General features: G+C 41.9%; 1 protein-coding gene across 1 annotated transcript in view; it reads left to right on the top strand.

The window, feature by feature from the left end:
• LOC121640441 overlaps positions 1-13,185 on the top strand; it is a 292,781-nt gene that overhangs the window by 42,183 nt on the left and 237,413 nt on the right. The window contains exons 2-6 of the mRNA XM_041986196.1: positions 4,783-4,915; positions 4,997-5,147; positions 7,556-7,903; positions 9,216-9,548; positions 9,715-9,816. Coding sequence (XP_041842130.1) covers positions 5,111-5,147; positions 7,556-7,903; positions 9,216-9,548; positions 9,715-9,816 — 820 coding nt within the window. The 5' untranslated portion in view covers positions 4,783-4,915; positions 4,997-5,110. The remainder of the gene's footprint in view (positions 1-4,782; positions 4,916-4,996; positions 5,148-7,555; positions 7,904-9,215; positions 9,549-9,714; positions 9,817-13,185) is intronic.

Here is a 13,185-nt window from a genome sequence, read left to right as displayed (position 1 = left end):
CTGTAATGCTTTTAATGTTTAATGTGAAGCACTTAGAATTGTCTTGTACATGAAATGTGTTTTACACATAAACCTAAATGTGAAAACAGGAAAATGTTAAGAGATGAGCATCTTGGAGCGCTCAGAGCGTTGTCCATGGTTACAACCACACAGCAGCCATCATTCTCAGTTAAACATTTTTTATACAGTGAGTTTAAAGCACCTGAAGTTTAACCCAGAGTTCTTTACTAAACCAATAACAAACCAGCTTTAATCAAGAAAAATACAATAAAGTAGAAGATTAGTTGTACTTGATATGCAGTTTAATAGCAGGAAAATATGAACATGCACCAGGATGAAGAACTGAACCAGGAACGAGGTCCCATCAGCAGCATGAACCAGTAAGCTCCATTTCAGAAATAATATGAGGCGGCTCCATCACCATCATCACTGTTCCCCTCTCAGCAGGGTGGGAGGGGTCATCACCATTGAGATGGAAAAATCACTTCCTGTTCAGAGAGAAATAAATAAAACTATCAAATATGAACATTTGAAGGATTCAGCTGGAAATGACTGACAGTCAGTGCAGGAGATGATGTGTGACAGCAGTTTGAAGAGGAAATGATTCACCACCTCCCTGATACTGATACTCACACCTGCTTCTCACCTGCAGGTAGAATACAGGATGGAGGAGACAAGGATAAAAGGAACCAGGATGGAGGAGACAAGGATAAAAGGAACCAGGATGGAGGAGGCAAGGGTGCAACAGATGTTGGAATGATTATTGGCCTTTTGTGTTGTTGTTGGTGGTATTTTGATCTATAAGAACAGGGCTTGCCTCATGCAGAAACTTTCTGGTTCTCCTGTAGAACAAGGATTTGAACCAATGTTAATGTCTGCAATCTCTGAACATGAAAACCTGGAGAGCTTGGAAGGACAGCAGCAGGGTGCTGCCCTTGTTGCTGCCTTTTAGTTCCTGCGTTAGGACAGCTGTAGCCCTGTTTCCACAGACGGGGGCGCCTCCGGACACATTTTTTATTGTTTCCACACGAGGAAACTGGGAAGGGTACCTGGATATCCGACCCGTTCCGTCCTACTTTGTTTGGGACCCTTCTGGTGGGGTATCTATCTAACCGACCCGACCTGAAAGAGTGGAATTTGACACACTGCAATCCATTGATTGGTTGAGGAATAAAAAGTCACTTCCCATATAACCTGGCATGAAAACAAAGCAGGAACGGCTCCTTGTTTAGAGCAATAGATTTTCTTTTTGTTGATTAAGTCTCAGATTAAAATGGTGGAGCTTCGTGAGGAAAGAACACAAACTGATGGATGACACCGTTCTCCTCCCTTGTTTCTGAGCTGTTCTACTTGAAGGAAGGCATCGTGTTATTACGTAGCTGAGACATCTAACGTTATCCAGCTGATACTCCACCTTTCAGGTCAGGTTACGGTTGGCTGTGGAAACATGAGATAACAGTTTATAAACCATAACCGCACCCTACCCGTCCTGACCCGCACCTGTTGGTGGAAAAGAGGTTTAACTCTCAGGGCTGGGATATACTTGCTGTTAACGACGCCAATGCATCGCATAGCACGCGTTCCTAGCATTCGCTTGGCATGTGGGCCACTTGTGTTAAAGTCAGGTAACATGTCGTGTTATGACTTTAACACTAGAGGCGCTCATGCGAACAAGAGCATGAACACGACAGGTCAGAGGTAAACACAACTTTGGACCGTCTCTCTGACCTTGTCCATAACTACCTGCATCTGTAGACCCGCTGCACTGTGATAAACACTCATGCATTAACAGGTGGGAACCAGTTGGAAGCATTTTAGGGGTTGATGACCCGGAAATACGATGTGACCAGTAAGGCAAGGCAAATTTATTTGTATAGCACATTTCATATACAAGACAATTCAAAGTGCTTTAGATTGACCTTTTCACTATTTCAAGTACTGTACTCTCCCCTAGTGGTGAGCAAGTATTTACACAACCGTAGCGGGACGTTAACGTGTACGCGTGCGTTGACAGTAAGTACATCCCAGTCCTAAGACTGCAGGTGTCACCATGTTGAAGAAAATGAGAGTAGATGTTTAGATAACAACCATGAGGTTGAGTCTTGAGTCGCTACGTACGTATTCCAAGTGAAGCCTGATAACGGACTGAAAACCTAACACTTGTTTTTTTATTAGAACATTTCTGCAGTGTGTGTAAACCCCTCAGAAATGGTTCTTGAAATGATCTGATTACTCAGTTTTCAGGTTTTTATGATCATGCTAACAAGCTAACAAGTGTCCAGTTGCAGCCGATGACAGAGCCAGTCCTCGATCAGTAGTTTGATCCTGTTGCTGTCCCCGGCTCCCATGCTGCTGCCACTCAAAACTTTTCCTACACCACTCCACTAAATCCTGCACCACAGCCCTGTACTCGTCCTCCTGTCCATCACTTATACACCCAACCACAGCAGAGTCATCAGGGACTGACCCGACTTATACTGGAAGTCAGAGGCTTTCAGCGTGAACAATGAAGTTCTCACCTGAGGTCTGAGGTGAGCCAAGACCAGCATCTTTAGCACCTACATGACACGGGGACGGGGCAGCAGGTCAGTAGCCATGTTCACATGCACCAAATCTCTTCAGTGGTATTACAGTTCAGTTCAGTGCAATACAAGCCCGTATGTCCAACAATCCCAACACGCAGAGTACAGACCAAAAATATGTCTTTGATTTACAATAACAAGTTTCACTTGAAATGTTTATATTCTAACTTATTGTATGAAGGACTGAAACAGTTTTTCTGTCTCATCAAAGCGAATGTTTACGGTGAAACTCAGAGTCCTTCTCAGGATTCTCTGACTCTGCTTTATGTGCTGCTACAGACCTTCAGTCAGAAGAAATGCTGTTACATCCATGATGTGTCACTTTTCTGTGTTTTACCCACTGTGTTTCTTGTACTTTGATGATGATGATGGTAATTATGGTCATGATGAAGATTGTGTTTGAAATCTGTTCATTTCATCTGAAACTGAATCTTCTGTTTCTTTCTTTCTATCTGTTCTTTTTTGTTTGTTCATGTTTTCTTTTGCACTTTTTCCTGTTACTGTTTAGTAGTTTTAACTTAATTTACTATTTTATTTATATCTATATTTTACTGTCACATCATCTCAGACAGTTTTGAATGACTGTTTATTGTAAGTCTGTTTATCACCGTGTTAGCCACAGTTAGCTTCTGTGTTACTGAACGCAGCAGCTGAAGCTCAAACTTGTGGTTTTATAATAAAATGAAGGTTTAAACTGAATGAAGAGATGAGCAGCTACAAACTGAACAACAACATGAAGAACTGAGTTCAGGTTGATGTTATCAATCAATCAGTCCGTTTGTGGTGCAGCACAGCAGTGAGCTCAGAGCTGCAGAGGAATGAAACTCAGCTCAGTTTAACGTCCACATTCATGAAGACAGCAGAGTAAAATGAGTCCAGTACTTTCAGAGCAGCAGCAGCAGAGATGTTTCCTCCATCCTGATGCTGCTGAAATCAGACCCACTGTTTGCTCCGTTCATCCTCACATCAAGTCCTCTTCCTCCTCCTCCTCCTCCTCCTCCTCTGTGACTCGGTGTCAGTGTTGTGGTTTCCTCTCTGCTCACCCTGTTAGAAAGCTTCTTCCATGTGATCAGAGAGCCAATGAAGTGTGTGGGTGTCAGTGTTGTGTTTTCTCCTCCACTGATCTCTATCAGGAAACTATTAGTTCTGTTTTAACAGAGAAATGAAGAGAGACAGAAACCTGACCTGTTATTCACCTTTCAGGCTACAGGAAACAAGACAGAATGATTCTCCTCAGATGAAGAGAGATTGTTGTTGATCATGAGATGGAAGCATGAAGAATAAAATTCTGCTCAGAGTTCATGTAACTAAGCAGCAGTTTGTTACATAAAATGTATAAAGTCCTTCATTAAATAGCACTTTGATAGTTTATACAGGCATTTAATCCACATTTACTCTTTACAGAGTTGCACAGCAAGTGTGATTATTAGATATTTATTGATCGATTCCGTATTGATTCATGTGATTCTGTCTTCCAGATGGCTGTGAAAGAACAAAGTGTTAGTAAAGTTTTCATGGTTTGAGGTGTTAAATGTGTAAATGTAGGTGCAGGATGTAGGTAACGGTGATGTGGGGGTGGAGAGGGCAGAAAAGAGGGGTTAACATGCAGCGTAGCACTAAGCCAGGTTTACCTGCTGAGAAAGAAAAAGAGAAACACAAGTTAATGACGACAATAATGTCAGATATTTATACATGAAAATAAAAACCAAAGACGGTGCATCATGGGACGTCCGCCAGCAGCCTCGTCCTCTAGCAGGATCACTAACAGGGATGGACGAGACGCATCCTTTTACTCTGATTGGTTCATTTATAAAGTCACCGTGTGTTTCCTGAAAGGTGCTTTAAATAAAACCAGTTATTATTATTATTATAAGGGTCACCAAGTCAGCTCTGACTAGAAGCTTGATCAAAACAGAAAGTCTGAAATCTGGTGTGAAGGGTAGAGAAGGTTCTGCTTCCTGAAGCCAAACTGGGAGCCGGTTCCACAGAGAGGGTCCGGGAACTAAAGGCTCTGCCTCCATTTCAGTTCCTCTAGGAACCACCACTGATTCTAATTCTGATCATTTAGTAGCAGCACACGTCTAACAGATGAAAAGTTCTAACTAAAAACAATTAAAGTCTATAAATGAAAATAAAAAGCTGCTTCCTGCTTGTTTACAGCTTGTTAGTCTGTTTTTAACTTTACTACTGTAATCATCAGGTAACGACACCATAAACCAGGGCCACACATCGCTATGTAACCAGTTTAAGATGGAGGAGACAAACTGGTTTACCTGCACTGTACTGAACTGGAGGAGGGGCCTGTTCACACAGGAAGAATAACACAGGTGGAGGTGAGTTCCAGCAACACTGAGACAAACTGGATGAACAGGAATGAAACTATGAGGAAGATGAACGTCCTCCTCTTTCCTCAGAAGTCGTCCTGAAGCTGGTTGTGTGATAAGAAGCTTCTCTGGAGGTGAAGTGAAGTGTTGTCAGAGCTGCTGATGTCCTGAAGGACTTAAAGTCTCTCTTAGTCTGACAGGAAGATGAAGATGTTGCTGGTGATGGTCCTCCTCCTGCACGGTAAGATCAGCTTCCTCTCATCATCCTCACTTCCTTCATCTTCCTCTCTGATGGTGGAAACGTGACATTTCTTCTTCTCTTGTGTGTGTGTGAAGCAGAAAGCAGCTTTGTGTTGGAGTGTGTGAATGTTTCAGAGAGAGACTGTGGAGAGCTGCCGCTGTTTCCCAGATTCCTCCTTTTAGCTGATGAGGGAAAGTTTAGCAGTGAGGACGTTTGCTGGAATTTACTTTGGAAAAATCCAGGAATTTCTTCTGGCTGGAATCTGATCTGCAGAGAATCCAGCTGATCCACAACGTAACTACAGATTCTACTAAATGATCGTTGTCAGTCTTTCCCATCATTTCTCAGAGTTGTTGGTCTGCTGCTGCTTCATCAAAATATTCCAGATGAGAGGAACCAGTCTTGGTGTGTTGGAGCCAAACAATCAGAAGAAGCAGAGAATCCAAAGCAAGGAAAGAGTCCACGTATCAGAACAGGTTAGAAATATGAACCAACATGCAGAGGAAATGAAGGACATGCTGTACAGATTGTTGAGGAGAGTTCAGGTGTTCACAGGATGAAGTAGAAAAGTGGGATGTGGATCAGAGTGATGGTCAGATCTGAGGAATGAAGTCCAGAAGGCCACAGATCGGTTCTGAGGAAAGAGGACGTTCAGTTTCCTGTTTATCCGGTTTGTGGCAGCAGCCTCCTCCTTCTGAAACCTCAACCTGACATTTATATATGTGTGTGTGTGTGTGTTTATTTAAAAATGCTGTTTCAAGTGGTTCCACATAACTTTTGTAAGTAGATCTTAATAAACCAGTTTTTGTACAATTTACACAATCAACTGAAGTATATTGTATTGTATATTTATTTTATATTGTACATCAGAGACTTAAATTACTTAAACTAAATTAGGTTACTTTTTATGTAGTCATGTGTAGTCCACATTAAACTTGTGTGAGATGGTAAAAGAGGTAATGTACAAAGTTTAAACAACACAGAATTACTTAACTGTAATAAAAACTACATATATGACCCATTAGCACAGAAAATGTTCATAACTGCCTCTACAGGGTAAAACCAGGTTGTCTTTTTTGTGACATAGAGAGGTTCTACATCACAAGGAAATTTTGAAACACCGCAGCCCCTCCCTCCAGATGCAGGTAGGCGGGTCCTCGTCTTGCAGTTTGCACTTTGGCAGTGGGTGGAGTTACGCAGAAAAGTAGTGGGTGTAGTTACACTTTAAGTTCAGCAGATTAACTGGACATACATTAAAGCAATGCAGAGTTATTGAGTAAGAGGAACTAGATGTGGTTAAGTTTGTCTTAATTGAGTTTAGTTTGTCCAATTAAAATGTTAAAAATAGAAAATTAAATATTAACACAGGAGATTTAATCTCAGCTTTTCTCAAAACAACCTGTTATAGAAAATACTGGAAGCATAAAATGCTTCACATGTATGAACATCACACGTTTAACAATCATCTGTTGTCATCAGCTTCCCACCACATTGCTTTGTTCTTCACATTAAAGAGAAAAATCTAGATGTTTGTACCACTGAGATTTAAAGAGCAGCCTTAACATTATAAAGTTAAGAGCCACAATAAACAATTTTTTCAATAAACATTTTGTCAATAAATTCAATTTTTTTTTCACCTTTTATATAAAAAAATGGCTAAATAAAAAATAACAAGATTTTAACAGAGAACTACAAAAGCATCAACAAGCAGCATTTGGTCCCAGCTCAGTAGTTTGATACCACAACTTTAGAGTTCAGTTTGAAACTTCTACCTTTCAGGTACAACAGTATCAGTAAGAAATTACTGTTAAAATGTTAACGGGCAGTCACACCTGCAGCTCAAGTAAACAGGATAACAAGAAGATTTCAGCACACTGAACAGCCTCCAAATCACAGCTCTGTAACGGCTTCATGCATCTTTCCTGCAGTTTGTTCTGCAGCACCTGGATTTTGGTCAAATGCTTGTGTGTGTCAAGTTCCATCAGGATCTTTTGATGAATTCAAAAGTGAACCTGAATTAACTTGGATAGCTGAGGTTCAGGTCGTAGATGATCCCAAACATTAAGACACAAGCAGTGGCAACATCTTTAAGTCCATGAAGCAGCTGCACATCTTCAACTATGATGCCAACATCTTCTGGAAGCTGATCAGCATCTGCACCTGGATGTTTAATCACAATGTCCTCTCTGTCTGTCTGTCCTCTCAGTGTCCTCTCTCAGTGAGACATCAGGAATCTGGTCTGTAGGACACTATCTGGTCCAGTTTCCAGCGTTTCTCTTCATTCTTCCTGACTTCTGAGCTGCTGCCTGTCGGCCAACTTAACACCATCAACTTCATTAAATGAATCGCTGTAAATGAATGTGAGACAAACCCACAGCTGATCTGTCTTTCTGTTTGTGTCCTCACAGTTTCCCAGCATGCCCTGGCTGGGGTGGTGGAGGTGAATGAGGGGGCGGAGTCGGTCCTTCTGCCCTGTGAGTACGATGGTATTCTAACTGAAGAAAACTTCAGAGTCGTGTGGACTCGCAGCGATCTCAGTCCCAGATTTGTCCACCAGAGAGGAGAAGAAGGTGATCTGGAAGAACAGAACCAGCGTTACAGAGGACGAACATCAATGAAACCTGATGCTTTAGACTCTTCAGACTTCAGTCTCACTCTGAGAAAACCACATCTTTCTGACAGCAGCAACTACACCTGCTCCATCACTGATGGAGTACATGTACGGAGAGTAACGGATGTTGAGCTGAAGGTGAAAGGTGAGCAGCAAACACCTGCTGTAGATACAGGTCAGAGGTCAACCTGAAGGGAAGAACAGAGTGAAGGAACAACCTGATGAGTCCTTTATTAGAAGAGTAGAAGAAGAAGAGAACAGAACTTTATGTTCATGCTGCAGAACAGTGAGAAGCAGCTTGTGGGTAGAAGATGTTCCTGATTCTGTTCTGGTTTTGTCCTGAGTGCTCTGTAGAGTTCTCCAGAAGGCAGGACGGAGACCAGGGTGTGTCCAGGGTGTGTCAGGTCCTTAATAATACAGCTGGCTTTCTGCTGGAGTCCACCAGTGTAGATGTCTCTGAGGGGGACATGTGGTCTCAGTCTCCACTCTGGTCCTCTTAACACCTGCTGGAGGTCTTTACTGTCCTCTGCTGAGCTGGTGTGGATCAAAGTCAACAGAGACCAGCTTTGATGTGAGAGAGGACGAGTCTTTTAAAACATCTGGTGGTGACGGGGTGAGAGCGACTGGACAGGAATCATTCAGACAGTTTGATGGAGGCTGACTTAAGGCAGGTGGGGACCACAGACTGCTGTAGCAAGAGGTTGGAGATGGTTGTAAAACCTCTGCTGGTTCATCTGCTCATGACTCCAGTATCCGTCCAGTAAGTCCATCTAGAGCAGCTGGACAGGCTGGTTCTGACCCGATACTGCTGGTGGACTGGTTCTTCTCAGGAAGACCAGGATCAGTGTGAGCCTCTCTGTTGTGGTAGTTGAAGTGAATGAAGAAGTGGTTCAGAGAGTCCGGTAGGGTGCAGTCCATGGAGTCCTTCTCCAGGCTCTGGTGGGTCTTTATAAACCTGCAGACTTGTGTTGCCTTCAAGTCCACATCCTCACTGTTGGCTCCTGGTTCAGGAAGACTTCAACAGTTTTAGTTGTGGTCAGATGTTGATGGAGGAGAGTCCAGCTGATGTGTGAACGTCCAGGTCTGTCCCCTCTGCAAATGTCCCCCAGTCTGTAAAACTGAAGCAGTCCTGTAGGGCTGAGGTAGCTTCCTCAGTCCACAGCTGAACGGTTTTTACTAAAGGTCTCTGTCTACAGATGAGGGTTCATAGGCAGGGATCAGGGACAGAGATAGGTGGTCTGAGAGTCCCAGATGTGGTGGAGAGGTTCCTTCATCAGCATCTTGGAGGTTTGTGTAGAACTGGTCTAGATATTAACAAACCACTGCATGTTTGTGCTTCACTTCATGTATTCAGGAGAGTCCAGTAACTAAAATGGTGTAAAATTATTTATTTTTCTTTCTGTTCCTGATAAAAAATGAAAAAGCTGTGACTGAATAATATTGTTGTGTCTTCTCAGACCATCAGGAGGAGGTGAAGGTGACTGAAGGGGCGGAGTCTGTCATCCTGCCCTGTAGAACAACACCGAACCTGCCCAAAGACGTCACTGTGGAGTGGACTCGCTCTGATCCAGATTTAATGGTGCATGTCTATCCAAACACAAGTAAAGAGTTTATGAAGCAGAGCAAGTTTTACAGAGACCGTACAGAGATGTACGAAGACCTGCTGAGAACTGGAGACGTCAGTCTGACCCTGAAACACCCCACAGACAGAGACACGGGAAGCTACATCTGCACCGTCTACAGAAACAAAGACATCCTGAGACAGAAAGTAGTTCTGATACACGTCAAAGGTCAGTGATGTAGATACAGGTCAGAGATGTAGATACAGGTCAGAGATGTAGATACAGGTCAGAGATGTAGATACAGGTCAGAGATGTAGATACAGGTCAGAGGTGTAGATACAGGTCAGAGATGTAGATACAGGTCAGAGGTCATAACTCTTCCTTTTTTTTACAGGACCATTTCCATCCTGGGCCACAGCTGTTCTGGTTCTCCTGGTTCTGGTTCTTATCGTCTCTGCTGGTGTTTTATATCATTTTAGGTTTTGTTTCATGTCAGGTGAGTCTCTAAAACTACACTACCCATAATGCTGATGGTCAACATGAGTCTTCTTGTGTTTTTTTTTTTTGTTTCCAGATGGAAAGTTTATAATTATAACATGTACATCGTGCTGCAAAACATAATCATAGATGATCAGTAACAAGAACATAGAAACAAAAACAAAACAGCCCACTGTGGGTTAAACTTCAGGTTATCTGCCAGACGCACGTTTCCAAGTATTCCAAAGTACTTCTGAGTCAGCAGCGATACGTTTATTCTTTCCATGCATAGTTCCAATAAACAAATCAACTAATGAATAAACGATATTCTAACTGAAACTAACTTATTATAAATTATGTGATACGCGGTCAACAGAAAATGTGACCACCACTGAGCTCACCCCACCTCCTCATCCATTCATCCTAAACACGGTGAGTTGGTACCTTTCAAACTTCATGACACACACGCCCACAGCAACACACCCACCACCCAGATGCCGATGCTGCGTGTCACCTGTGCCACCTCATAAATATGTAAACATACTAATATGGCTCCTACACAACATGTTAAAAAAGCAAAAATAAACACTACATACAGATAATTCACAAGGAGGTTCAAACAATGATATATTTATAAAGTTTACACAGATGTAGGTTTTATTAAGCTTTATTTTACCACATTTCAACTTGTTGAAGTACATTAAAATAAAAACTCAGTTCAGACTTTTTAAAAAGAGAAAAAGAGAAAAGTTTCTTCAAGAATTTCATTTTATGTTTGTAAAACTTTGTTAAAATAATCAGTAAGTTGATGATATGATTCATTGTTAGTGGAGTTAGAATTTCTAAATATAAATATCAGGTCAGACTCATTTAGAGAGAAATTCTTATCCAGATGTTTCTTGAGATCAAACTGAAAGTCAGACCAGAAATTAGACACGTCCACAAAATAAGTGTTCTACAGTTTCAGAGTCATTTTGGTAAAAACTGCACTTTTTACTTAAAGCGTGTTTTTATTTATAAATGAGACAGTTAACAGGAGAATATTTATGTGTAATTCTGAAGAGCCGTTCTTTCATCTTGTTGGGCAGTATGAATTTATAGGGAGGAGCAGATCTAGCGTTCCAGGTTCTACCATCTAGTGATGCTTCTAGCCATCTGTATCCAGCAGCTTGTTTTAGTAGAAAGCAGTTTTCTCATGAAAGCGCTGTTAACCTTCTTATCAAAGATGGAAACTCCGTCCACTTTAACACTGTGGTTAGTTCTACTGAAGGAAACGTGTATATTTGGTGGCACCGTGATGGAGCCGTGGTACCGGATGGGAGGGCGTTAATAACAGTGTTATATTCTCCTGGAGGAACGGGAACACTGGATTTGCTCTTAAACTCATCGTATGAATATAACTGAGCATCGTTATCACAGAGCTGCCTCACTAGCAGGATGCTGCTGTCAAAGCAGTGTGTGTAGAACAGACTTATCTGTGTGTGTGCTGCAGGCCATGTTCCACAGAAAGAACCTGTGTGGAGAACAGCTGTGTTTAGAAAGAAGAACCAACACAAGAGAAGTCGTCTATGGAAACTTGACTTGATAGGAAGTTTTCCAGCAGCATACGGGCGTATTGATAGGAACTTCAGACCAGCTAGTTTTTAAATAAAACATTTGGGAAGATGTTCCACGTACTATCAGGGTTTTTAAGAATTTCTTTAACCAGTTTACTTTGGTTGTAACATTAAGAGCATGAAGTCTAAACGATGAGCCTCCCTCTGAGAGAGACAAGCACAGAACAGCTTCGACCATTTTCTGAGGCTTGTTTTCCAGATAAAGTCAAATAAGAGTTTGTTTAAATGATTCATGTTTTCCTTGGTTACCTCCACAGGAGAAAATACATCAGAGGTTCTAGAGAGACCTTCAGCTTTACTTAATAGCTCTCGTCCATAAAGAGAGAGCTGATTTTTTTATTGGTTCAGATTTTCCTTCATTGTTTATCATCTTTGGAGATTGTAATGCTGAAGTATTTGACTATTATTTTAACTGGAATAGCACCGATATGAGTGTGTAAAATGTCTTTAACAGGGAGAATGTCACACTTATTCAGATTTCCATTCAAAGCAGAAGCTTCAGAGAAGTTTCCAACAACAGAGAGGACAAAGAGGACTAAAGAAAAGAGAAGCTTCTTCATCCAGCTGGATGTTTTCATTTGTTTCTCATTAAATGTGAAGCCTTTAAAGGAATGCTGAGTGATTAGTAGGTGGAGAATTTCACCCACAATAAGGAAAAGATGAGGAGAGATGGGGCATCCCTGGTGAAGACCTCTTCTCCCTTCAGACCTGGTGATGTTCCCTGATGGAGCTGGAGTTTTATTATACAAGGTTTTTATTGTTTTTAAGAAGAAATGATGGAATTTGAAGAATCTGAGGGAGTCAAAGACGAAGTTATGAGATGCAGCATCAAAGGCTTTTTGAAGATCTAAGACTAGAAGCATATTAATAGAAAGCAGCTTTAAATCATCACATGTGTGAGAACAGCTGGAACGGCTCCTAACAGCTTTTATACCTGTGAACCTGTGAAGAGTCAGTGTTGTGTAAAACACCGCTATGTGTTACCAACATCCATCACTTATGAAACAAGTTTAACTTCTAAGCCTGGATTGTTTTAACAGAACACATCATGAACGGATCCAGAGGGAAAGTTTTTAAAGAGAACTCATTACCTGTTTAAGAAAACATCAATCTGAAGTCCCTGAACCTGCAAGTTTTCCACACATCTCATGTTTGGTTCTTATTATGTAGTCAGTGGTGCTGGTGATGCTGGACGTCCTCAGACTGTGTTTTATTCTTATTACCTGTAGGTGGAGTCGGTAGGGGTGAATGGATGGGGTTGGAGGTTCTGGTGAAGCAGATTCTCTTCATGTTGTGGTCTCTTATCAGTAGATGGAGTGTGTGGAGCTGAGTAGATGAAGTGGGTTGCAGGTTATATTCAGTCTGTGGCCTCCATGAATGGAGTCATCAGAGCTGAGTAGATGAGATGAGGAGGAGGAGTGATGCTGGTTGCAGGTCATTTCCAGTTCATGGTTTTATTTAGAAATGATGTCAGCAGAGATGATGGTCTTGTGGACGAGTGCTGTCCCAGATCAAGTCTTCATGGTGATTTCCTTCCCGTTGACCAAAGCTCTTGGTCCGATGAAGTCCGCCCTGTGACCGTCTTTACGAGCTTCTCCACAGCTGGCCATATAGCAGCTCCAGCCTCTGTCTCTGTTTCTGTTAGGTCTTCATCAAAGTAAAGTTTGTAAAGTCTCTGACAGATCTGAGGGTGAATAAAACTAAAGCTGCACCTGGTTTTTGGTTGTTGTCGTCTCTTTTACCCAGCCGGTGTGCAACATCAGTTCCCTCCA

Source organism: Melanotaenia boesemani, chromosome 5 (genome assembly GCF_017639745.1).
Source record: "Melanotaenia boesemani isolate fMelBoe1 chromosome 5, fMelBoe1.pri, whole genome shotgun sequence".
Lineage (NCBI taxonomy): Eukaryota > Metazoa > Chordata > Actinopteri > Atheriniformes > Melanotaeniidae > Melanotaenia > Melanotaenia boesemani.
Note: the sequence above shows the minus strand (reverse complement) of the source record. Positions and strands in the feature narration are given on the sequence as shown.